Raw genomic sequence first — 27,744 nt, forward strand, 5'->3', positions numbered from 1 at the left:
ACTGGTGCAAAAGGGTGCAGGGATGTTGTGCCTCCCCCAGATAAAGCGTCACATAAAGAGCTAGAGCATCTACCAAAACCAAAGGAGGTGGAAAATCCAACTATGATGCTGGCCTCGGGGTCTTAAGAAGCCCCTATCCTATTATACAAGCACAAAGATCCATCAGATGCCCCAGTGATCTTTCTCATAGATCACAGGATGCGGATAAGAAAGGCAAACAATGATGAGTAATTAGCCCACAGCAAAACAAGACCTGCTTTTTTGTGCTTAGCCTTGTGAAGATTATTACTGTATAGATGTAAACATTCTCTGATGTGGCCTTTTTTTTCATATCACTTTAGTTACAGCATGGCGGAGAACTACAAAGAAACCGAGACAAGTTGTGACCTACTTTATACAACACTGTAAAATTATTAAATTCTTTAATTTAGACTTAGCTAGCTTTAAATGCACCCAGTGTATTAGGAGTCGCTCTGATAAAATGCCAAAATTTCCCAAATTGTACCTGAAAATCCTCAATGTTTTAAACTCAAAATAAACTTAAGCTGTTCTAGAAATTGTTTTACCACCTCTACTCCTTTCAAAAGTATTCATAATTTTTCAAAGGTTCTGTTTTTTAATTAGTCTTCAGAGAGCATCTACATTCACTGAATTTTACTAGTTTGCATCACAATTCAATTCCCAGTGTTTGTTTTTTTTTAATTAAATGTCTTCCAATTCAACTTTTTTGGATTAGATTAGTTTAGGTAACAATTTATATAAGTTTATTCTTACAGATATCTCGCTGGCTGAGTCTTCAAACATGAGCTCCAACGGTTTTCTTACAGGATCCGTCCCATTTTGAAACACCTATAAGACAAAGAAAAATAGATTAGAGTCCAAATACACACAAAGCCGTAGAGATTTTATGAACTTTAAATATTTACAGAGCTACCACATTCATCTTAAGGCTTTGAGAAATATTATATTATTGGTAAAGATAATGAGATAGAAATTAAGTTTAATGTATTCTTCAGTCAGAAGGTGAAATGTATCAAGACCTGTTGAGCTGAGGGATGTCCTTTGGTCTTTCTTCTGGAGGCGGTGTCCAGGCCCCAGAGGGAGGAGAAGCGGCTGCGCCGTTTACTGAAGGTTCGCTGCACAGCCTGGTTTCGCTTCCTGATGCTGCCTTCAGTTCGGGCTGACACCTGTAAAGACACAAGAATGGATATTTGAGACTTAGGACTTTGTAAGTTAGAAGATTAACGTTAAAATACAGCCACATCAACTCATGATTTGGGTAATATCAATAACATCTATAATATCTATTCATCATAGAACTCACATTTGAGACAAATAATACTGAATAGAATACCCCTACCAATAATTGCATTAACAAGGAATAGGAGGTGTATAATGTAGCCATTATCAGAAGCTTTTTTTGTAACAGAAATGCAGTATCAGAAATAACCCTCTAGTTCTGCTCAGTGACCCACTGCAAGAACAGAGACAAAAAGCTCTTGGCATTTCTGGGTTAATTCACACTCAAGTCCTGAACACTGAGCAGCTCAGACTCACTATGTTTCACCAGAGCATGAGTGTGTGTGTGTGTGTGTGTGTGTGTGTACACACTGTGCCTACTGTAAGCTGTGTCAGTGTGCTGTCTAATCACCGCTCGTGACACGCACAGCTTAAAGCTAATAGATCAAACCTTCTGTAAGACACTTCCTACTTAGGCTGTATGGAAGAGATTGTTTCAGCATAAAAAAAGAATGGAAGTAAAAGGTGAAATAAAGGAAAAGCTACAGATTACTGCATATCATGTTATGTTTTTACATATATGCTTTGTTTTTAAAGAATTATTATTATTATTATTATTAAAATATGCACAATTGTATGAAAAAAGAAAAGGAGCAAGAGGAGAGTGGACACAAGCTAAAGGATGAGAGAGGCTGTAAACCAAAAAGAGATGGGAGCAGAAAGTGTTAAGCCTGTTTGTGGGAAAGTGCCTCAGGGATATATCCTCACTAACAGAGTTTATATCGATCTGCCAATCCCAAAAAACAGATAAAATAAATACAGCAGCTGTGCGTGTCTGTGTGTGTAGAAAGATATATTTTTGCATATCTCTTCTCATCAAGACATTTCAGCAGAGCGTGATGCCACTTGAAACATAATTTCATCAAACGACACTCTATCAGAATCATCCTTCCACAACTATGTAGTTCCTGCACATGCCAGCTAAGCATCTGGTGTTGTGTGACGCATCATGAGAGGCATGAGAATGTTAGTTTCTAGCTTGGCCTTCTTAGATTGATTTTTTATATTCCACCACATTTTACAGATGTCTAATCAGATTAAGTTCTGAGGAATTTGAAAGCTGTCTCAGCATCTTTTTTTTAATCTTTTTCATTTCCGCTAACTGATTTTAAGAGGATTAGTTTGAACTCTTAACAGATAACATCGTCCTATACAAGTTCATAACAACTTTGGTGCTGATTAAAAAGACAGCACAGGTGAGCTTAAAACACAAAGTCTTCATCTGGCACTTGGCACTTTTAATTCAAAGTTGCTCTAAAAGTTGCATTGAAAGTTAATTAAAAATGCCAACTTTGCATTAAATTATCATAATTTACAAAATCATGCAAAGTTGGCATTTTTAATGGACTTTTAATGCAACTTTTAGAGCAACTTTGCATTAAAAGTGTCATTATTTACCGAATGAATCTTCATGACAACAGTCATGAGCATAAAGACTCCTTCATGCTCATGACAGGTGTTACGTTAGTCTTATGCACATCCCTTCAAATAAAGTGTTACCGATTCTGTTGAGTAAACTAAAACCCTTAATATGTTGTGTTAAGACAGGACGATAAATTTCCCTTTCGGTTTTGCTGACGCGGGTGCAGGTCATCTCTTCTGGCGTCTCATTCTGGCAATTCTTGAAGACGTTCAAATACCAAACATAGCACAGAGGTAATGACCTGGGATGTGTCATAACTTAAAGCTGTCAACAACCAGACGTCATTTCATGTTGTTGTGATTTTTATCGGACGGGACGATTTTAAAAAATTCCACAACATAAGGTAAAGTTTACTTTCAGGTTCTTGGTTTGTTTTGTATTTTTCATTATTTGTGGTCTGTGCTTGCCTTAGTTATTCTTTGTCTTGATCAGATTGGCCTTGTTTCTGTTCCACTTTAGTTCAGTCTGTCCTTAGTTATTTTAGGTAGATTATTTTTATTATTTATTTGTGCTCGGTTTTTTTGTCTGGGTTAGATTTTATTTCCCAGTTCCCCTGTTTGTGTTTACTCCTAACTCCCTTGTGTCATTTTCTCTTTTTCTCTCCTCAGTCTACCTTCTATTTTCTCCCCTCACATCTGCAACCTGTTAGTTAATCAGCTCGTTTCAGCACTCGTTCTCCCAACATCCAAACACTTCTCCTACATGTTAGTCTCTTCCACCAAATCCCAACAAGATGCATTGGAGTTTCTGGTTCTAACATTGAAGGCTGTGTACTGATTTTAATTTGGCCAATAGATGAAGTTAAGGTCCCAATGTGCAATAAAATAAATTTCCACCAAAGGTCTTCAACTCCAGTCTTCAAGGGCCAATGTCCTGCAGCTTTTAGATGTGTCCCTTGTCCAACAAACCTGAATGAAATGGCTGAATTACCTCTTCCGTACGAGGTCAAGTTCTCCAGAGTCCTGCTGATGACCTCATTATTTGACTCAGCTGTGTTGAACCAGAGACACATCTAAAAGTTGCAAGGATCCGACAAAAGAGGACTGGAGTTGCAGACCCCTGACATACACAATCAAAATTATTTTTGTATCATTATAATAATTGCAAAAATATTTATTAACTTTTGCTAAAATGTCAAGACAAAAAGCTGGAGACGCCTGTTGTTCCAGCGTATTTGCTATATAAATGAAGCAGAAATGTATTTTTTTTTCACGCAGGCATATGTGACAAAACATTTACAGCAACACAAACACACCCGCATTCTCCAAGCTGAGCTCCTGTTGAGGGTTGGCTGTTTGAAGCCTCAAACAAAATACCTACTTAAGCATGTAAGGACATGTGCAATATGTTCAGGAGCTCTAATTTGCTCAAAGAAGAACATTTCTGAACAGCCAGGAGAGGAAAAACCTGGAAATGGTTCACCAGACATGGATATTATATGGGCGTGTGTGTGTTTGTGTGCACGATCATTTTTTTTGCCCTACCAGTGCATGGAAGGAAGACACAGAGAAGATGCCAAGGCGACCCATGGCCATTTTGGTGGGACGTGAAGCGAAACCCAGGAGGCGTTTGGGATTTGGAGGTTCACCACCTTGTAGGCTGGCCAGGTAGCAGCGACAGCGGAAGAGGTCTATGTGGAACCGCTCCAAGTTCTGCTCCCACAAAAAAATCTGACAAACAGAAAAGTTTGGAGTGTAAACAACCGAATGCGTCCAAGAAAGGTAATTGTGCATCGTAAGCAAACCTCCCTGTTATTATACTAATTTATTTCAAATTTGACCACTAACTAATTTAAAAAAAAAAAAAGCCTTGAACAAGCCTGAAGGCTTGCCTGGTGTTACATAGTCGCTTGGTCATTGTGGGAGGGGAGTTATGTGGGAGTGCTGAAGCCCCTGCAGCAAGGCATTACTCACCAGCACAGCCCCCACCAGTTGCCGACCTGCAGTGATGTGTGCAGAGCATCGCAGGGTGGGCCGTGGGAGGTGGAACAGGAACACAACACTAGCAGGGCTTCATTTGCATTAGTTTTTGCCATCGTCTGTTTATTTGGCTTGATATACAAATACTATCTACGATGCCTTTTAATTTTACTCAGATTCCCAACCACATTACTACTTTCATAAAACCTGTTATAAAATACAAGCTTTTCCAAATGTTGCCCTTAAAACAAATTGGGTGCAGTTGACTACCCTGGTTAACTATTAACATCGCTTTATGGAGGAGAGTCAAACACTTCCATTAAGTAGAATATTTTTTTTGTTTGCTTTTTATGTAAAACGTCATCCTTTCAGCCTGCTAAAATCTCAGGAAGTCGTTTTAATCAGTTTTACATTAAAGCATTCTGTGTATAATTTAACCACGCCTCCACACCTGCATGGAATGAAAAGAAGGTTTTGTTTGAGTGAAAATGAAAAAAATATATATCTATTAAACACAGAAGAATTAAGGTATGTTTACCATGTGTTTCAGCATGTCTTTGAGATTTTGAATGATCCCACAGGCACATTTAAACATCTGTGGTTCCACATGCTTCTAAAGAAGATTCTTTTTTTTTGATTGACACTCTACAGAGAAGGTGATTTAGTGTCAAACTCAGTGAGATACTAAAAGTTGAAGGATGTGCTTTCACAGATTAAAATAAGATTGCTTTCCTAACACATGATATCCCAAGCATTCATGTACCATGTATGCAAAGTCAGAACAACCAGGACAAGTTGTGCCCGTTTTGCAGTATTGAGAGAGACGGCGGAAATGCCCTTTTAAAAATAAGATAAGTCTTTGCATCCGGTTGATCTGCCAGATTTCCGTTATAGATTATCACAGTTCTCTGTTCTGCACCTGCTCCAGTATGGTCTTCCTCTTCTTTGCATCAGTGACAGCGGAAAGCTGCATATCTCCCATCTTTTTCATTTTCTCATCCATGTCGATCTTCTGCTCCAGTTTGCGGATCTCGGTTCGGAGCAGCCTAACGGTGTCCTCCCTGTGGTGCTGTCGGGCAAGGGCTGCAGCACACGCAGAGTGAATCGCCGTGATCCAGTTCTCCAGCTCGGTTTGGCCTGATGTCTGTTAAGAAATAGTAGTAGTGATAGATTTATAGCTTAAAGGCCAGATGGCATATTTTAGAGCAAAACAAATAAAAAAGTAAAGCTAATGAAGGTACGAAATAAAACAAAATCAATGTTGGGTTTGCATTGTTTGTCCAAGTGATTAAATACTTTTAAAATGGCCTTTTCTGAAACAAAAAAGGCTTTTTAGAGAGACAAAAGCCATTATTTGACAAATTATGTGCAGATTTAATTTCCTGTGCCACTTTGTTAAATTTCCAAGCCTTAATGCCTCCAGAAATGTCACGTCAGCACATTTCACCATATGTCACCACAAAAATGCCCACTTTATGAAGCAAAATGTGAGCTGGAGAGTTTTATAATGACTGTTTACCTTCTCAGTGGCCTTTAAATTATCGGACACTTGTAAGACTAAGGCAAACATAACGAATGATTTTCCATCAACTTTTGAATTGACACTCAGCTCTTTTGTGCTTACATTTCCTCGCGGCTTGTTGTTAAAATGTTATGTATATATAACCACATCTTCAAAATTTTCACAAATGATTTATGGAATGCATTGAAGCATGCAACAGACAGCTATATAAATTAATGTTCAAGTTACAACATTGGTTTAACAGACAAACGTCAATTTAATCTTATCGCCATTTAAATGATATTTCCCCTATTCCTTATGAGGAAATTTCATGAATATAAATAGATACATTTCAATATTTGCAATAGTCACTGCTGTGGATCACTGTCACACTGTGACAGTGTGGCCTTTAAACATGTCAGACATAAAACAAACACATGGACACAGGGCTGTCATTTCTCCATACATAGCTAAAGGTCACGTATTCAAGTGTCAGACACATAGCCTACACATCCGCAGAGGAAATCTAATATTTCATGGCCATCCGTCTGCACTCCTTCTGATTTTTAAATTAGTCGTGTTTTCTCTGGACAATTATATTGATAATCCCTTAGAAAGCAAAATGTCACTTGGAAGTTGTTCTTTTTAATGGATTTTCTCACCTGGAATAAAAATGCATCCCCCATTGAGTTGCTAAGACAGAAGACATAGTCTTTCTTGGGATGTTCGGGCACGGCCTGCACAATGCTGTTCTCCACCCACAAGGCATGTTTAGCAACGTTGTTATGGTCAATTACCGAGCGACCATCTGATTCATACAGGAAGAGGCTGCAGCCTTGAAGAACAAGAAGAAGAAAAAAGAGGGAGGAAAGGAAAACATTGTGATAAGCCCACAAACAAACTTAATTTCTTTAAACCAAAGTACTGTTTACTTATTGATATGAACTTTTAACCCAAGGTCAGGAAGATAAGCCACATTTGCTTATTTTAGAAAATTGAAATAAACAGAGGATGCAGGCAGGAATGCAGCTGCAGATTCTGTATCTTATGAATTTTAAAAGGACCAGATTGGATTAGACTCAGATCCTGCCGTAAAATTAAATTGTGATGAGGCTGAGCAGAGCTAATGCGCAGCCACAGAGAGCTCTGTGAGTGAGAAAACAGTAAGGGTGACAAACAAGGGCATCGGCTGAGTTTAGTCTGATGTGATTACATTCTAACAGGAGAGAGAGTGTGGAAGATTAAACGAATCAGGATCATGTTAAGATGCTTTTTCAAGTCTGACGTTATGGCTGCAAGGTTTTCTTCATATAATAATGTTTTTCACCATAAGCACAAAGGAAAAAAGGCTTTAAGAAGCAGAACGCACTTAAGTGAATGTTACAACCACAGAAACAGGCCCAGTGGGGATTTTTTTAGAGCTGCTTTGGGATACAGTTAACGTCTTTAGCATTTGCGAGAACGCCAGAAAAGGTCTGAAAATTACTGATGACGCTCAAACAGGAGGCTTTAAGAAAATCAAACCACAACCCGTTGATACTCTTTAAAACAAAGTCCATGGTAAAGAAAAAAAATAAAAAGTCTAATGATGTTGATATAATGCTTATGCAGAGTTGCATTTTTATATCAGATAATATGCAATGCAATGTGGTTAAGTTTTGTGCTGTACTGTATAATATATAGAATCACGGCTGAAGTGGAGCATTGTGTGACGTCATTTTTGTTCACATCTTTCTTCTATTTTAACCCAAACAAAAAATGCCATGACATTGTACCTTTTAGAGACACCCAGTACTGTTTCCACTTGCGCTTCGTTGCGAGTTCCACCTTCATGTTTTTCTTGTGAACCAGGAAGTTCTTCACAGCTAAAGTTCCAGCTTTCCTGACTGTGCCCTGTGCGCAGCCAGTCAACGTGTCAGATGGGTAGGCGCTGCTGAGAGTGCCGCTGCTCTGCTCATCACTTACAGCCGAACTGGCCTCCTCAGGGAAATCTCTGCCCTGATTCGTCTGATGAATGATTGAAGGACAAAGAGATCAGAGACAAAACAAGATTATTAAACAAATTAAAAGGTGTGTAAATAAATAAAAAAAAAATTTAAAAAAACACAACCAGCTAACCCAGACCTGACTTTCTAACTCCTTCCGGAAATTCTCATATACTCCTCCTCTGCATCCCACAGCAGCTCTTCCGTCTCCTCCGCCCGCGCTGCTGCTCCCACTGTCGCTGCCATTAAAGACGCTGCTCTCTGCTGCCGAGTAGAGAGAGAACGAGGCCGACATGGCTTTACACCGCCGGGAGATCAGCTCGCCGTCTGCATCCGTCTCTGTGGCAACGCCATCGATGCCGCTGTCGCTGTACTCACTTCCATCTCCCATAGCACCCGAGATGTCCTGTCCAACAGAAACACACGGCGAATCCAGAACTTATTTGCTTTGGGATTATTGATGCATGTCCGTTTGAACCATCCGAATACAAACCCCTGAATGAAACTGCACTTTCAGTGACCTGAATAACTAATTTGATGGTGAATACATAATTCAAGTTTTCATAACGCAACCTGACAGTTGAAATCATGCATAAATGATTAGATGTTACTTTTCTGAGTACAAACGGTGCATACTGAAAGACACTTGATTACATCACACCTCTGGAGGTTTTCAATGCATAGAAATCCTGCATCGACGGTTACATTCCATAGATTTCAATTTTAAATTACATCTGATTTTCACATTTTAAAATATCTTAATATAGATAATCTGGAGTCTCTTTCTGTTTTTTTTTTCTGTTTTTTTTTTTTTTGCAATGTTTTGCTCTGTTTATATCCAACAACCTTCTGCTCTGTCAGACAATTTAAAATAACCACTTTAGTTTATGAAAATCAGCTGAACACATTGCATGGTTAACTATTTCAGTACTGCCCTCCTGATGGCTTTTTACATCAAAGGCACATATCATGACGTCTCTAAATCTTTGATTTGTTCAGCTGCAGATAATAAAATGCTGTAAATAGAGCTAAAATGTCTCAACCAGATGTTTATCTGTAGAATATATGTGTAAAAGCAGCAGGATACTCTTCCAGAAACAAAAAAAGACACATGCAGAGTGTTTACATAAAACGGCAGGAAATGTCTGGTTGTCTTCACGAGGATAAGTATTAAACTGACTGTGGTCCTGACCCTCTGAACTTCCTGAGAAACACTGATGCACAAAGTCAATCTGAGTTCATTTCTGAAGAGAAAAAATAAAATAGACTGAAAAGAAAGACAAAAAAAAGGAAAGGAGACTTAAGAAACAGGATCAAACCTGAGTAGTATGCGCACGACGCCCCTGGAAGGCGGGGCAAGGCGCGGAGGGGATCCCCAGCCCTGACAATCCCTCAGACAGACAGTGAGATCGCCGACAGGGGAGGGTGAATGCTCCATAGCCGCTGCCGTCCTCTTCAGTTGGAGACATCAGCCCATCCTCTGCTTCGGTGCCTCCATTGCAGTTGTTTTCTCTGTGGTTTTTAATGTAACGATTCCTCTGACCCCGGAGGCCTGGACTCTGCTGGCTGCACAGGTGGTCCAGGGAAGAAGCTCTTTCAGTGGAGCCTATGAAATAAGCAGGTGTTTATTCCAGGTTTGTATACTACGTATGTGTGAGTAGACAAGTTGATTTTTAACGGCATTCAAATTACTGGCAGCTGCAAAAATGTTCATACCTCTTGTACTTTTATATATATATGCAAATTATTGCACATTTTTGAGGTAGAAGGAAAAGGATAACAGAGTCTTTCCACCCAAGTCCCGCAAAAAGGCATTAAAGTTGCAAGTCATGTTGAAAGCCAAGACATACATGCCTCATATCAAGTCAATCTATTAATTTCTCAGAAGAAATTAATAGGTAGGTTGAGATATTTAAAGAGTTTTAATTTCTTAAATGGAATTAAGTCTTAAACAAGTCGTTTAACTATTACTGTGACCGTTTGACCTTGTGTAAGAAAAGCTTTGGTAACACTTTATTTGAAGGGGGTTGAATAAGACTGTCATGACACTGTCATAAACATGACATAACACCTGTCATGAACATCAATAAGCCTTCATGAATATTTATGACTGTTGTCATAAAGCGTCATTCGGTAAATTATGACACTTTTAATACAAAGTTGACATTATTCAAAATGTCTTTGTTATGACAACTTGATATAAATTTGTTATAAAAGTATTATTGATTTCACTTTAAAAATTAGGTAACTTTATGTTATTAAAGGTAAAGTTTAAACAATAATGATTTCTTGGTTAATGTCAAGTTGTCATAACCAAGAATAATGTCAACTTTGTATTAAAAGTGTCATAATTTACCGAATGACGCTTTATGACAACAGTCATAAATATTCATGAAGACTTATTGATGTTCATGACAGGTGTTATGTCATGTTTATGACAGTGTCATGACAGTCTTATTCAACCCCCTTCAAATAAAGTGTTACCAAAGCTTTTGACCTGTATGCATAGTTGGTCTGTCTGGTGTGTCCTTTGGCCTTCATAATGTAATTTGTTCATTAATGTTTTTCATTAAACCTCCAAACACAGATGTATTTAGCTCATCTTTAACATACATAGATGAAGAAGGTTACTGTTGCAACCAGACAAAATGTGAAAAGTTCAGAGGGTGTCAACTATTTTGCAAGGTTCTGCACTTTCAGGGTTCATTCCTGTATTTGACTTCAGCATTGCAAGCTTATGTCTTGCGAATCATGATTGCCAAAGTGTGTGTGCGTGGGTGTGTTTGTGTGAATGCACGAAGCCTATACATTATGCTGACCCATCTGACCACTTATGGGAGCCCTTTAAGCCTTCATCAGTTAAGTTGACAGCCACTGCCTGATGTCACGTTGGACTGCTTGAGCTCCTGCAGGGCTCCAGTTAAACTAACAAACCTGTGATTAACTGAACTGCTGCAAGTGATGGATAGCAATGGACCTTTAATCAGCACAGTGTCTCAAATCATTTTTTCCCTCTCAGCCAGTGCCTATGATTTTCTCGCCTCCTTCCCCTCTCATTGCCTGCATTCTGAAGGCAATCAGTCTCTTCTGCTTACATCTTCTAAGAAATATTTTTATGATTAATTCTGGTAAAACATATGCATATCTAACAAAATATCACCTACAAATGAGAACATGGAGGTTGAAACTGAAAGCATAAAATTTGGTGTTAGTGTGGAAGGAAACAGGACTGGACAGTGACAGAATACATGCAAAAAGCAGTCTTTTATGTCCACGTTTTTTTTTTTTTTTTTTTTTTTGTCCTTACCTACACTCCCTCTGAGATGCGTGAATTGCTCCTCCTCCTCTTCCTCTCCTCCGTCGATTATGTCTTCTGTACTGGTAAGATTTTCCTGGCTCAGGTCGGACATGGAGAACTCCAGGCTGTCTTCTCTCCACATGTCTGCTGACTTTGATCGCTTCTTTATAAAAGTTCCTCCATCTCTGGGACCTTCAGTCATTCTTTGGAGGTATCTTTCTTCCCCAGGAACATCTCCCTCCCCCATAGAGTCCTCTTCTCCATCCTGAGCAATAGTGTCTGCCTCTGAGGTCTCAGGAGTTGGCGTGGCCACGGGCTCGTCCTCATGTTGATAGGAGTCCGGCCTCATTGTCATTGAGATGCGTTGTGTCCAGTGAGGGTTGACGCCAAACTCTCCCAGCTCATCTGTGCCATTGAAAAGTTCCAGTCCACTCTCGGCTAAGGACTGTGGGATACTCGGTGTGCTGGAAGAGCGAGTAGAGGTCTCTGAGTTTCTGTACTCCTGCTTCACAGTCGAAGAGAGCCTTTGCCGGCGAGTGACCGACTTCTTGTTGGTGAGGCGGAGCGAGCGGGATGTTTGTTTACGGGAAAGGTGTACCGCTTCATTGCCGTACGCACTGCTGTCTCCGTTCTGACTCTCCACGTTTCCCATGATTTAACTGGACAGAAAGGAGAAAAACCACCGTAAGACAAAGCTTTAACTCCCTTCTGATTTAGCCTGAATAAAGCCTAGGAAAAAACCACATTTAAGTACAGCCCTTCCAGTTTTGTTTTGAAAAGAGAGGTAGGGTAGAGGCCAGCTCAGATCTTGTAGTTATATTGACTTGACTTGATTTGAGACATTTGTCCAGTGAGGGTAAACACTGGAAAAACTTTCTGAAATGTATGTAGTGATCTTTTGATGGCCATTGGTCTCCAGTGTTGTTTTGTGAAGGCACTTATAGCAGTTGGATTGGTTCTTTACTGACATGAGTTTCTCTGTAATAGCTAACTGATACTCTTCTGTATATGACTCAGATTTATGCACCTTTTAAAACATTTGCTTGGATTACTAGTTGTGTGATTACCTCTTTGTCTTTCAGCAAAACAGAAACAATTGCTTGAAATAGATTGGAACAACATGCAAAGCCTCATTTAAACGTTCACAAATATTTCAGAATGCTGTTGTCAACAACAAGCAAAATGATAAAATTTCTGTTTTAGATTCTGATCGCTGAGCTCTTTCCCTCCCGTCCATAGCCATCACTAGCCTCAACAACGTTTTGAAGAAATTTGTATGAGTTCCTACAATATTTCTTTTGGGATTAGCAAAGTGTTCTTGAATTCAAACTAAATTTTCAAAATATCTGTCTGCATATGGCAAGCAGTTAGATGTCAGGAACCAGTATATCTATCTAATCTTTAAACTAAACATTTGGTTTCTCACTCTCTCCAGTCTCAATAGAAACATTGTTTTCTGCCAAAGGCTGACAACTTGGGATCAAGCCTTTCAGGCTGGGACAACAAAGATGTTGAATAACCTATTGCCGCAACTGCATGAGTTTGATTTCCTGTATTATTAAAAAAAAAAAAAAAAAAAAAAAAACAGTCACAGATCTATCTATTTAGTCTGACATTTGCCTGGAGTTTATACTGCCAGTGGCAATGTTTTTATATCAATCATCTCATGGGTGTTTTTCTATTTTTTTTTATCTCTGCTTTGCTTTAAAGCCTCTCTTTATTTACTGTTTTAACTTCTGTAATTTTAATGGTGGACATATTTGGGCTTTAAAAATAAAATTAGACACATTCAAGAGTTTAAACATGATCTTCAAGAGCTCTATCTTTATCGTGTGTATAAACGTGCTACTGTGATAATCTAAACTCCTTTACTGAGAAGAACTCTTGGTACTGAGGATACATTTTTAGACAAACTGATGGGAGAAAGAGAGGATGCAATCGACAGAAGGCAAATACATGAGTCAAACATGAGATGTGCCTGTGCTTGCTCTATCTAATGTTTTTTTTTTGCTTTAAACAAATTCATTGACATCACTACAGAACTAGTGTGCCAGATCCTTCTAATGTTCAAAAACCGAGCAAACAAAACTGAGGATAAGACCTTTGGCAGGGAAAATGTTGATTTCTTTTTTAATTTTACAATCATAGTAATATAGCATGTCACGTACTTTCTTAATTTCTTGTAAAAAGTATAAACGACAAACCCCTAATAGTTGTCCACTGCAAAAAAAGTCAAGAGTTTATGGTGACTGTACATAAAAACAGCATTCAGCAAGGGCAAGTACAATTCCATGACCCGCTTAATAACTTAAATTTAAACACCATGAGTTGTTGTCGTGCTTTGCATACTTTAACTGTCATTCAAATAAGACTGGAGATCAAGTACGCCCAGAAGTGAGCTAGAAAGTCCCCTACAGCTTTTTAAGCCATATGTTATCAGATACAGTCAGTTGATTTGGTTACTGCGGCACGTACGGGAAAACTGCACAGAAGAGTCCAACACTGACAGAGATCTAAAGAGAACGTCAACCGAAAATGTGCTGCTTTCACATGTTTTGTGGCAAGAATTTATTTATACTGTTTTTGTATGGGAAAATCTTGATTTTATTTTTATTTTAATTTATGCAACAGAAAAAAAAGTCTAACTCTAAAATTCCCAAATTTTAAAACAAGTTGTTTGAATTGCATCCAACTGTGTTATATTAAATTTATTTTCTCAACAAAGTGAACAAAGCAGGTTTTAGGGCATATTTTGTTGATTGTAGGAGAATATTTGTGCTTCTATAAGCTTAAGGCTTAATGCTATTTAATGCTATTGAGGCTCAAGTAGTTGCTGTATCAGCTGCTGTCAGATCAGTTTGTACTCTGTGAATCACACATTGTCAAACCCACGCCATTAGTCTCTTAGCTGTGAAGAGAGAGAGAGGGACACTAAAAGTTTTAAACAATTTTATTTTTTTTTTCTGTTTTGAGCTGGAAAATCTTCTATGCAGGCTTCTTCATAAAAATGTAACATCTACGAAGCAACAAAAGTTACTTGTATTCACCTGTGTTTCAGGAACCGGATCACCATCTTCCCATCATTACTGGGATTTGATCTTCCACCGATAACATGGTCTAAACAGGCTCAAATGCTGGAAACACTTTGCCCTAAAAGAAACAAGAACAGATAGAGGCATTTCAGCTTCAGACAAAAGATGGTAAGCAAAAAGGACTTCCAATATTAAGAAATGAAAAATCTTCAAGATTCTTCTTGGAGATTCTTGTGAAAAACCAATTGTTGTTTTTTCTTTTAAAAAAAGAAGATGAAATATCTGCCTAAAGCACCATGTGAAGCTGTCATACAGACCATCAGCTGAGGGCTGAGCTCTTGTGAAAAAGTTGTTCACCCCTTAGGAAAAGTTTCCGTGGACTGATGACAGAAAATTGGAAACTTTTTGCATGCTGTGCATCCTTTTACATCTGCTTAAAAACTAACACAGAACTAAAAATAACAGCATAACACCAGAAGTTCAAACACAAGACCTAATGTAAAAATCTTGGGTTGCTGTTATTTTTCAGGACCTGGAGGATTTCATCTATGTGGACATCAATTCATGACTTTAAATTCAACCGCAAAAGGGTTATTAAGTGGGCAGTGATTGAAAGCACACCAGTAAGTCCAACTCTAAATGGCTCAAATGAAAAAAAATCTAAATAAAGGATTTGGATTGATTGAGGCAAGTCCAGACATATATCAATACATATATAATTTTAGTTAAATCAAATCCTCATTTGAGAAATGCAGTTTGTATTTTCTGATGTTTTTGTTTGAGATTAATGTGTTTAATGATCTAAAAGATGTCATTAGAAAGAAGAAAATATGTAAAAGTAGTATATAAAAGGGATACTTTTTCAAATCAAATTACGAAATCTAACTCATTGTCTCAATAAGACAGATTACTAGAAGACAACCAACAAAGACCAAAGCTGAAAATGAGACACAAACTTCAAAGCTGCCGTGTTCATTTACACACCTAGAATTTCTTTGAGATCTTCCCCTCACACTCTTGCGACCCCAAACCAAGCAGGCATGCACAGACATGAAACATTTTGGGAAAATACCCCTTTGTCTCCCAGCTGACAAAGAAATGTGTTCACCCATACACACTGTTTACTGAATAATACTGATCCTTGCTAAAGCAACCTAATTTTCTCTGGTACCAGCCCTTAGCTGCTGGGTTCCAATTTCCACACTGCTCTATGCATTAATGATTGGAGGTCACGAAAGTGCAAGCACAGTTGTTTGAGGGTTGATGTGGACCTATATCCAGTTGGCAGATTAAGTATTTTGCTCTTCTAAAATAAATTTGGCAAATCTTCATAATGGCATCACTCATTTGGACAGTCTAGATGGTCAGGACCTGCTGTGGACTATGCTGTTCTCCAGGGTGCCAAGACAATTATTTGATCTGACTATGATTCTCAAGGGAAATAAGATAGATATGATAATAGAGGAAAAACATATTCTGTATGAGATATTAAAAAATCTATCCGTTTGAAGGCAGATGGTATGCTCTCAGCCCTCAGCTGATGGTCTGTATGACAGCTTCACATGGTGCTTAGGCAGATATTTCATCTTCTTTTTTTAAAGAAAAAAACAACAATTGTTTCTTTTATCGATTTAGGTCTACGGTGCTGAAATGAATATAGATTGCCCTTTCTAAATAATTGACTCCAGTTATTAATGTTATAAGTGGGGATTATTGTTTGTAATCAAACACTGTTTATTTATTTGAGACAGAAGTACATTAAATCTTCCTTGTTAGATTTTTGAGAAAATGAGACAATCCGAACACTCTACCCTTATTATGAAACATGGTGGCGGTATCAGAATGGATGTTTGGGAATACTTTTCTCCAGCAGGGACGTGGAAGCTGGTGAGAGTCGATAGAAACTTAGATGGAGTTAAATTCAGTGCCGTTTCTGAGGAAACCAGTTTTAAAACTGGGAAATACTTGAGGTTCAGCTTCAGGTAGAACAGCAATCCTGAACATACAAGAGAAGAGAAGAAACTCAGACTGATTAGACTAAATAATATCTGTTAGAACGGACTTGTGGAAGTTTGAATCAAATTGAGAATATGCGGCTAGACTTCGGATTATTGCTCACACGCCAGTCAACGCATGCACAAAACTGGTAGAGGCATATCTACGAAGCGCTGACTCACTTTTTAGATGATTTTTTTAGTCAAATAAAATTCAAAACCTATTATTAATTTATTTTCTTTCCATTTAGCTGAGTCTGTGTTGATCTCATCGGATTTCAGGGAAACACTTTGAGGTTGTAAAGTGACAAAATAGTGTATGATGAGCTTACAAGGCACTGGATGAGTATTTATCTGATTCAGCTTAACCACTGTAGCACATTTCACCCCGCCCTTGAGAAGTACTTATATAAGCTCAACTTGGACCCTGAGAATTCTCCTCCTCTTCCTCTCACTTTGCCCTTTGTTTCTCATCTCTCTTCTGTTTCATCTGCTCTGATGAAGTCAGCCCACATGCCGTCCACCCACCCTCTGAAAATAACCGAATTAAATAATGATAATGATTTATGCAAAGACAGATCGTGCTTAGCGGCTGAACAGCTACAGCTGGAAGCACACCATTGAACAAATAAAATTGTTAGCAAGGGTGTATTTAAGTTTCAGAGCTAGTGATGGTGATATATATATATATATATATATATATATATATATATATATATATATATATATATATATATATATCATTGTTGCAAATCCATGTAGATAAATCTGGTTTTCAGTCTAGAAAAGGGAAGGTTGAAAAAAAAAAAAAAACATACACAGGCCAAAGAAACACAAAAATAAATCAAGTGGAGCCCCACACAGGGGAAATCAAAGTGTTTTCTTTTCTCTGGCTATGTGCAAACTAAAATGTTTTGTCTCTCCATCGTTCCTCTCCTTATGCCCCGAAGCAAGGTATGGGAAGTGGAGAGGAGGGGTAACAAGGGTAGGTGAAACAAGGCTCTAGGCGAATCGCACTAGGGAGGACGATGAGAGAGGGGGGGGAAATATTGGGATTCAGCACTGAAAATAGAATTTTATTATGACGAGGTGAGAAGAGAAAGTGGTGCAAGACAAGATGGAGAGATAGCAGGAGAAAAACTGGGGGGGTCCTATTGTTTGTGTGGTTTAAGTGGATAAGTAGACATGTGCTCTGTCTGCCTATCCTCAGGCTTAATTGAAGGAGCTGAGACAAAAGGGGAAAGATAATTATTCGCTCTCTTTCTCTCAGCCTCTCATTTCTCGCAGTATATTAACACGTGGAGGGAGTGCATCAGCACAATAGCTTGCGCAACAGCAGCCACAGCATCATTATCATGCAGACGTGCTCACTTAGGGACGAGTATGCAGACTGACACATCGAGAGAAGACAAAGAAAAGTTGGGAGAACACTTTAAAAAAAAACACACACACACACACAACTACATGTTTCGTTTCATTTTAAAGTTTACATTTGACTTTTCCTCGCAGATTTTATCACCAGCAGCCAGGTGTTAAAAAGAGACAGAACAATAAAGAAGAAGCAGAGCATCGCACAGAGCAGGCAGGAGGTGTCAGAAAGCACCGCTGTGTCGGAGCTGTCAGGCTCTTATTGCCACAACATGATGGTTTCATTAAAGAATCATCAACACCTATACGCTTTCACATCTATCACACACCTGAGCACAGACACCCGGGCAAGCAGACTGTTACGCGTACGGCGATGCAATGCAATGCAGCACGCACACACGCACCTGCACAATCCAGAGAGAAATGTGAGCAGGTTCTTCACCTCACACGCATACACTCACTCTTTGGAAAAACGCCAAAAGCTTGTCAGAACAGTCACAGAGCAGGCACACCCTAAACTTCCCCCCCGACGGTCTTTTCATCTCTCCACCTGTCTCTCCCAGCTCCACCCTGACATGACACACATCTCAGCTCTGCAGACTCAAACAGCGTATGCTTGGATACTCTACTGTACAACTGTGCATCAATGAGAATAAACAAAACTTGTGTTGTTGCGTTAATTATGAGGCTGTCATGGCACAGACCGCACTATGACGCATCTAATGTAATCAAACAGTTTTTTCTATTATTACACAACACAGCAACAAAATCTTGTGTGTACTTGCTAACAAAATATTGTGTTATTATAGGATTTGGCATAAAATTATGGCAAATCTAACCTTCCAGTAACCAGCCCTGTCTCACTCAGGTTAGATTTGACCTGAGTAAAATCAGTATGTGAGGTCAGTCACATACTGAGGTCATGCGACTTGACCTCAGTAACAACAATTGCCTGTTCTTAATCAACTCACGTTGGCAAGTAAAATATAATATTTTATCAGAGAAATAAAATGAAGCTGAAAGGTTTTTTTTACTGTCAAGGAATATTTGTGGGATCTTCAGGGAATTCTTCAAACACAGAGGAAAAAGTGGAGTTTTGCAGATGAAACGTAAAATGCATCCACTTTCATAACAATTAGTACATTTTTTATAGTCTTTACTAAAGACATGACAATAAAAACAGTTATGTTCACTGTGGTTCGAATTGTGAGGAACATTTTAGCTATCATAGAAAAACAAGCTGTCTAAATTAGTTGTTTTGTTGTTGTTTTTGTTATTTGGCTTCTAGCTATTAATTCCCAACTATGTACTGGTTTGCTTGCACTTTCAAGACATTACAAAGGTTTAAAGCCAAGGTATCCAAATCACTCCAATGTTCCTTCCTACTGCTCTGACTTGTTACAATCCAACTAATGTTTAACCAAAATTAATAGAAAGATGAAACTGGCTGTTTGGAAATATTTTTGGTAGCAGCAAATATTTAAATAATCATAAATTCCCATTTTTACTGAGGTAGAGAATTCAAATTACATTTGGCAAGCTAAGCAGCCAACTGTTGTCTGGCTACCTGCCTGACTAATTAACTATTCAACATTAGTATGTTTGACTCCCAGTGTTATTTTATGAAATGGAGAGAAGAAAAAAATATATAATATTCCATGCAATGAGAACATTTGCTTGGAAACCACTCAAAAGTTGAACTTATGTTCTGAGGTCCACAATTAGTCGCATTTTAATGAAAAACTACACATCGCCAAAATAAGCGGTGTTCTCAATTGAAAAATCATTTTTGCTGCTAATTATAAGATATTTGTTGTTTTTAATCTGTTATTCAGGTTATTCAAACATCAGAATAGTGCAAAGTGCTCTAATACTAATTCAACTTTCAAGTGTTTCAGGAATCCCAGATCATTCATTGAACTTCTTTGAAAAAGTTCTTCTTTAGAAATATGAACAGTGGCCCCTGACATTAGCGATGGGTATGTCTCTGCTTGCTGTAACACGTTTTGCACTGAGATAGTATTTTAGGTCTGAATAGCTTCTGTGATATCTCCTTTATGCACAACTTGCACACCACATCATTCCCAGTGTCCTATCACGCAGCTTTTGGAAGAAAAAATGAACACCTGGGTTTGCGGATGTCGCTTATGTGTCAGATTTACGGGCATACCAGAAATATGCAAACACAAAAGTGCCAGCTAGAAATTTTGTATGTTTAAAAAAAGAGCTATTAATTGCATTGACATTTTAACATGTTAAAATCTATGTAATTAATTAAGAAAAAAAAATTTAATCATTTCCTTGAGACTTCTGCCCTAACATTTTATATCCCTCACACTGTCTTTAGTTGTCTTTCTACAGAACCTTTCTAGATGGAGAAAACGAGGCTAAGTTAGCATAGTGCGGAATCAGATATGTGTCAAAAAAGTTCGATTTATCAAAGAATATTATTTCTTTATTTTCCTGAAGTCACCTGTACACACTCACAAGCCTGGAATAATGCACGTTTTCTTTTGAATATAATGAGCACACTGTGAAAGGTGTGTAGATACAGAGGCGCTGGTGCTCCAAATAAATAAAGAATAAATAAAAAAGAATCAGAGACCTAACCATGAGCACCTGCCTCCTTTATGTGTATACCTATGTGGAGTGTGTGGGTGCATTGTTCATGTTTGTGGAGGAAATGCATTTATCTTGTGCACAGGCAGTGCTCTGAAAACATCCCATTGTAGACATGGGAGACAACGCTCCACTGCACTCCCACAGATCCTCTGAGAGAAAACTGTCTGAGACACAGAATTCCCTGGAAGACAGAGATTAGCTTCTTATTCATCCTTTTGGGATCTGACAAGGCACGTGCCACTACCCCCCACTCTTAGCTTCAGCACACACACAGACAGACAGACAGACGGAGAGACACATACAATGTGCCTTCCAGCACAAGTTTCAGCAGCTTCTTAAATCAAGCCATTTGTTTTAAAGATAAGTGATTATTTACTTCCCTAAAGAACATTTTCTCTCTGAATCAAAACAAGAAAGTTAAGTGGATTGAGATGAGAAGATTGTCATATTTTTCTGGGACCTTTTCTTTGCCATTGCCAAACAGAGATATGGTGATGAAGAGTTTGTTGAACAAAACACAAATATTGTCAAATAAAAAGTAAAAATTGAAGATTAAACACAGAATTAGATAGCTGGTAATGCTGCACATAATCTGCAACCCAAAAAGTAGAAAAAATCATTTTAGATTTTGGGTCAGTGTGCCAACTCGGGACAAAGTAAGTGAGAAAGAGATGCATTTGAATTAAACTGCCAGTCATTTTATTCCAGTTGGCTCCTCAAGTGTCAGTAACCTCATTAAAGTCTCTCGTTTGCCTCTCTAGCAGCTTACGTCGTACGCTTCTTACCTCAGAATCTAGCTGCGTTTTCTCTGCAGCTTGCTGCAGTCTGGGATTACCATATTTTAAAGAAGACGGCTCCTTCCACAGGCCTTTTATTGAGTGAAACGCCAGAGAGAGTCAATGAATGTATGTAGCTTTTAATGTTTAACTCAGTCACAGCTGCAGCAGAGCAGAGCATGAACTACCAGAAGTCCCTGTGAGCATTCCGAGATCCGAAAACCCCTGAAGATGCATATTTTAACACCAGGATTTTACGACAAAGTCAAGGTCGAGATCAGGGAATGTCAGTCTCAACTAAATCTTTGCAGATCTGCATTATTGTACTACACCACCGGAAATCCATCAGCAGGCTGAATTGTAGATGCTAAAATACCATTTGTTGTTGTTAAATATTAATAAATCGTCTCCTGCTTCTACCAGTCCTCAATCAACGAATAATTCCTGATGAAGCACTGATTGCACAGACATTACAATCACCTCATAAGGCATCGAAATCAATCAACTGAATATGCATGTTGTGATTTTCCACTGCAAACATAGAAGTGGGAGATATATTGTGTATCCCCTAGTAATTACTTCTGTTATTTGTATTTATTTATTTCCAGATACTTTAAAGTCATTTTTGTACTTGTTAACTTTTGAAAGCTTATGTGAAATTTATGATTAACCACATAGAGAAGTCACACTTTATATGCATTGAGATCAAAAGTCCTCTTTAAGTATGATTAAATTGTTTCTGCAGTTCATTTTTAGGTTTAGAGACATTGCAATAGTAACATGATCCTACTTAACAGGCATCAAGGGAATCCGAAGGCTAATTTTCATATCCAACACCCCAAGTTGATGATCCAAGCACTAACCGTTCAAAAGTGCTGTGGTGGTAAAAAGAAAAAGTAGCTAACTTCATAATAACAAGGCAGCTATGTTGTTTTGGCATATCCGTGTGATTTAGGCAAAAGATAAATCAATTTTACTTCACCTTGATGTCCAATGCTGACACACACAGATGGGAATAGATGCAGCTAAAATGGCAGGTAATACTTCAGACCGGGCCTGTGTGAACTGATGGGGTGAAATAACAGGGCAGCTGAGTGGGTGAGTACGAGGGATGAGCGTGTTTGAGCCAAAGGTAGACAGAGGTGGGAGGCTGGAACTGGGGGATGGGATGACAGAGACAAGAGAGTCAAATCAACAGAGGACGGTGCTAAAAGGGGAACGAGAGGCTGCTAATTCAGTGGGTTGATGGTGGAGTCGAGTGACGGGCCACAGGTAGATGGATGACTGATGAGTGCTGAGGTGGAAGGAAACATGAGAGGTAAAGATGTGGAGTGGGGCTGATAGGTCCTGAGGGGCTGATAGAGATAGATGCTGTGTCAGTTCAAAGTAGGGCAGATATGAACAGGTTTGATTTGTTGTCAGAGACAGAGCGGCTGTAAGACTATCAGGGGAGAGCTGCTCAGGTTTGTAATGCCTGTGTTGTATGTTTGTGTTTGAAATTTTCACTCATGTACTGATGGTGGTAAGTTTACCCTAAGGAGCGGCATGTGATGACAACAATATCGATCTTGTTAACCACTGACAACAGAAGAGTCACAAAAATATAGCAGTGAAACTGTTGTAGGTTCATATAGTGGCCTTTATATGACAGGAGAGTAAAAACATTATACGGATGATTACTCTGAAGAAACTTCTAAGACAAACCTGAAGGAGGTCTGTTCTCGATTTTGCACATTTTACACATGTATGATATACAAATAGTTGTCAACCTTGTAAAGCGAATTCATGAACAAAAGTAAATCAGGAAAAAATGCACATTATCAGCTCTAATCAGCAAATGCTTGCTCAAAAACATGTCATACATTAACTCTACTGAGTCAATGTAGTCAACACGGAAGCTGCTATGAAAGAAGAAAACTTGTTTTTAGCATGGTCAGCATCAATTAAGTGTTTACAATGACTTTAAACGAAGCAGATATGTGAATCGAAACTGTGAGGATATGCTTGCTGTTAATACCTGGCACAAGGGCAGGAGAAATGCATTGACTTTTAGCAGAAAAGAGGCTAGTGAAGTAGACCTATAGGTCTCTTTTATCTGAACCTTAAGTGGTACAACCTTCTGAAAATTTCATAGTTGGGTTAAATATCTAAATTTTTAAGGGAATATACACACAGAGGCTGTTGTTTAAGTTATGCTAAATTGACAAAGGAACAAAAAGAAGCAACAAATCATGACAGCAAAAAGTATAACACTCAACATTTCTCCGTGCAATTGCAGTACAAATATGTGCCGGAAGGAGACCAAGAAGAGGTGCCTTGTAAATAAAAATTAAATAAAAAAGAAATCCCATTTTTGAGAATTGTGAGAAAAATTCATGATAGGGATAGGGAACCTATAAGTCAAGAATCACGTCTGGACTTGTTTATGAAGTTATTGGAAGCAGTTCCACGAGTAAAAGAGCTACTGCACTACTACTGGTACAGTCACTCTTATGAAATGCTACACCTTTCTACTGAAATAATTGTGTTTTATCTTATTTTTGTGGAAAAAACAATTAGAGCTGTAGCATACACTGAAATAATTCTCACCTCTTTTAATGTAAATCATGTTTTCTCCATTAATCCAGATTCAAATTACCTATTAATAGCAACTCAAAACAAAACTCTGACAAAATTAGCAAAAATAGTTGTATAAATCATGGTTCTGAAAATGTCCTATTAAAGGAATACCACCTTTGTCTGGCTTTTGCAGTCACAGTGGACCAAAGGTAGTTTGATGAATTATTATTATGAACACTGCAATACTGCGATGCATGATTAGTGTATTATTTTGAATGCGCTCTCGAAGTTAAGCAGTGGGAAGTAAATAATACATAAACCAGCACTTTCTTAATTAAGCTTACCACTGAGGCATGAAAATCCCTAATCATCAAGGGGCAAGTGAGAGGCTTTGTGGAAGGAAGAGAAAATGAAAGATTAAAAGTTACAGAGATAAACTAAGCCATTAGTGACTAAACCTGACAAAAGGTGCTGGTGAGGTTGTGAAACATGTTAATAGCAGAGAAATGGGCACAGAGCAGATCTGGAGGGGAAGTGGGGGAGGGGAAGAGCGGGATAAGGAAAGGGGAAGTTTTCTCAGTGCATCCATGCAGCTGAGTCAACAACAGCAAGTGCAAACAGAGCGGCCCCCCTATAAAGAGAGACAAGACTATACCCCCCAGGGAGCGAGGGGAGAAAGAAGCGCTCAGTGAGAACGTGACAAATAAGCATCAGCTGTTTCTCTGTGCTTTACGCTCACAAATACATGACTAGACAATACAAGATGTTCTGGGCTTTCTAACAAAAAAACATCATAGCTACAGAGAGAAGAAACAGATTCCCCAATGTTTAAAGTGTGAAATAAAGCAGATTTCACTCAGGGACAATTTGCATCACTTTTCACATGATTGTTTCACAGAAGAGACCCACCCTTCTTTTCTCACTTCATTTTTACATCGTACAGAAAAACAAAAAATGTCCTCATGCATGAAGGTGTGACCAATTCAGAGAATGACCTACGCCCAGACTGCGAAACGGGTGTTCTTCAAAGGTTTTAAAAACATTAATCCACCTCAGTGATTATGTCACACAGTGCACTACAGAATTAAACAACATGTTGAAATCCTAGCTGAAGTTTTTGAGTATTTCAGCTTATCATCAGTCAGTAAATTACTCACTCTGTCAGGCAACATTTATTTGCTGTATTGCTTTTGCACAAAATGCTTTTTATTTGCTTTTTGAGCATCAACGAAGCACCCATTGCTGTTTGTGACGTTTAATGTCTTGAAAGCACCTTGCCTTTCTGTGAAGAAATCAAAACTGGTTTACAGTAAGTGTTATTAATTCTTCATGCACTTCAATGACTCATGTCTATGCTTTTATTTTGAAGTGGTTCCTTTTATTGGAAGGAGGTTTGTTCCGTTTATTTCTTCTTCTTGACGTTCAGTCGATCTGTTTGCTGTTTACTGTTGAGACTGGTGCTGCAGTCATTGACGATGTACGTTGTGGTGTTAGTCATGTGTCAAGAATGTGTGGATGTTGGTTGCCACTTCTGACAGTGCTTCTTGGTCGCAAGTGTGTTTCTATAGTTTTTGAATGTCTGTTTTGCTCTTAATGTTTGGGATTTAGTGTTGAAACTGTCTTTGTATTTGGCTGTTGGTCTTGAGATTTGGGCAGTTGGAAATAAATTGATTCCAGGTGCTGTTCTGCATCATTCAAATTTAAACAGTGCTTTAGAAAGGGAATTAATGCTGATATTTAAGGTTTGTTTGCTCACTGATGTTAATTTTTAAATAGTAATTTGAATCTGTATTATTATTGTATTTTCAGAAACTGCTTCAATTTATTTGCACCGTCCTGTCAGTAATTCTTCAGTAAACCATTTAAACACCCTGATGACCAGGGTGCTTTCTGATCGAAGCCCCATAGTGATCAGTTAAGAAAATCCAGCAACAGAGGTCAAAATCCTCAACAGTAAGATTCATGAAGGACTCATAAATGGTTAAGAACCCTGTTATTAGTTAAGCTGTTAAAACTTTATAAATACAAAGCAGTGATAAAGCAGATATTGCGGAATCAAACACTGTTGCAAAATCTATTATTCAGCAAGATCCTCAACTTTGAAGATGCATTATGTAACTTTTATAAACAATGTGTTTTTTGTTTTTACATATTTGTTATCACTTCCACTGTGCGGTGCAGTTTACGGTAAGATGAGGCAGATGACCCTTAAAAAAATCTCAAAGTGTCATACTGTAACAATGTAGTCACAGTTTTAACAAATATGAAAAAAACATTGTTTATAAAAGATACATACTTCAGCTTTATGTAAAGTACTAAAACTACCTCATTGGTAGGTAAGTGGCACTTTACTGCAAAGCGGTCAAGAAAATCATGTTTTTCTCATTTGGTTATATACCCAGATTTTTATTTTAAAAAATCTTCCTAACTCATCTTTTTGTTTTTTTGTTTTTTTAATCAAAAGTGGAACATCTTTATTGAAATAAAACAAACTAAAAGAAGAACATGACTGTACACTCTGTGTTCATTTCAAACCATAATACATGAAATACATTTTAAGAAATCAGATGGTTTTGTAAGGGACATGTACACCCATTTTAACCATCACTGGGTGAACATAAAAGGGTCCTCACATTGCTGCCTATGGAGACTCCAGACAAGGATGTCAATATATGCCATTTAAGTTGAGTCTCTTTAGTAGAAGTGGTTGGATCTAGGTCAATGGGTCCATTTCCTGGGAGTTGATCTCTCGAGTGGACACAAGCTATTATTTGGACCCCAAGTTGCTGCAGTGAATAGAGCCTACCCTCTCAGTACATTAGTGACCTGCATGTGAGATCCACATGACTCTTTGACATGTAAGAGAAGGCTGGGACGACAAAGATTGCATGACCGCAGACGTGTACACGTAAACACATTCACATTGATCGCTTCTGCACTGCAGGACAACAACAAAGCCACACAGTCTAATAGAAATCATAAACAGCACTCAACATGGGGGTTCTTTTACCTCCAAAGAGACAAAATCCAGAGAACAAAAGATTGCATGCGGTTTTGCCCGTAAGCCTTCAGCCACACATGCCTATTCACATGCATTTTTGCACACAGTTATTTATACACATACAGCCTTTTCTCTCTGCATTACTTCCAGGTCAATAAGAAGGAGTGTGAAGTGACACGATGTGATGAGCACTAAATTTTCAGCCAAGTCTGCATACTTTCTGTACGAGTAAAGGAGAAAAGGACAGACATGGTCTAAATTGCCTATTTCCCCTGTCTTAATTATACAGCGGTTGATCCAAAAGACTCCAAAAGTCAGTATTGTAAGGGTTTGAAGCCAGACTAAATCAAAGAGAGTTCCAACGAGTGCAATTTCTCCCCAGTCCAAACAAATCATAAACACAATCTTCAGAAGACACTCTTTACACCTCTGCTCTAATTCCTCTCTTAAAAGCCTTCTCAACACCTCTCACACACAGATATATTTCCACTCTCTTGCTCTGAGGTCCTTCAGACCAGCTTCCCCTTCTTTTCACACATTTCTTCTCAAGGCATGTTTCCTTTTTCTGTCAGGTCCAACTTTCACCCAGTTCATGTCATCAAATGGTACATCCTTCAGATGATATGTTACATATATATTGCTGGATGTGCTGAGGATTCATTTGATTTCAGAATCCAATATGATCGCTGCCAAGGCTTGAGTCATTAACTTTGCACAGACTTAGAAATAATTTACTCCAGTTATTTGCCGGTTTTATAATATCCCTTGTCTCTCATGCAAACAGTTTGAGTTGATCAAAAACGAGTAAAAAATATTTAGCAAAAAACTAAAACACAAAAAATGTTCTAAATGTAAACCTCACCTACCATCCAATAGAATACTGTCGTTATACAACTACATAACAGAGTATATTTTGGAATATACTTATTTTTCCTGCTAAGGAGAAATGATACAATGGACATCCCTT

At 38.3% G+C, this 27,744-nt stretch overlaps 1 protein-coding gene across 1 annotated transcript in view; it reads right to left on the reverse strand.

Moving 5' to 3' along the window:
* The window catches only part of LOC106914096 (rho guanine nucleotide exchange factor TIAM1-like), a 62,431-nt gene that overhangs the window by 29,382 nt on the left and 5,305 nt on the right, over positions 1-27,744 (reverse strand). Inside the window, exons 2-11 of the mRNA XM_014980672.2 lie at positions 14,473-14,575; positions 11,435-12,084; positions 9,447-9,733; positions 8,267-8,533; positions 7,918-8,149; positions 6,805-6,977; positions 5,561-5,785; positions 4,207-4,392; positions 1,041-1,187; positions 775-849 (exon numbers count right to left, since the gene is read on the reverse strand). Of these exons, the coding sequence (XP_014836158.2) occupies positions 775-849; positions 1,041-1,187; positions 4,207-4,392; positions 5,561-5,785; positions 6,805-6,977; positions 7,918-8,149; positions 8,267-8,533; positions 9,447-9,733; positions 11,435-12,077 (2,235 nt within the window). The 5' untranslated portion in view covers positions 12,078-12,084; positions 14,473-14,575. The remainder of the gene's footprint in view (positions 1-774; positions 850-1,040; positions 1,188-4,206; positions 4,393-5,560; positions 5,786-6,804; positions 6,978-7,917; positions 8,150-8,266; positions 8,534-9,446; positions 9,734-11,434; positions 12,085-14,472; positions 14,576-27,744) is intronic.

Source organism: Poecilia mexicana, unplaced genomic scaffold (assembly GCF_051168715.1).
Source record: "Poecilia mexicana isolate PSO_F unplaced genomic scaffold, ASM5116871v1 scaffold_14, whole genome shotgun sequence".
Classification (NCBI taxonomy): Eukaryota; Metazoa; Chordata; class Actinopteri; order Cyprinodontiformes; family Poeciliidae; genus Poecilia; species Poecilia mexicana.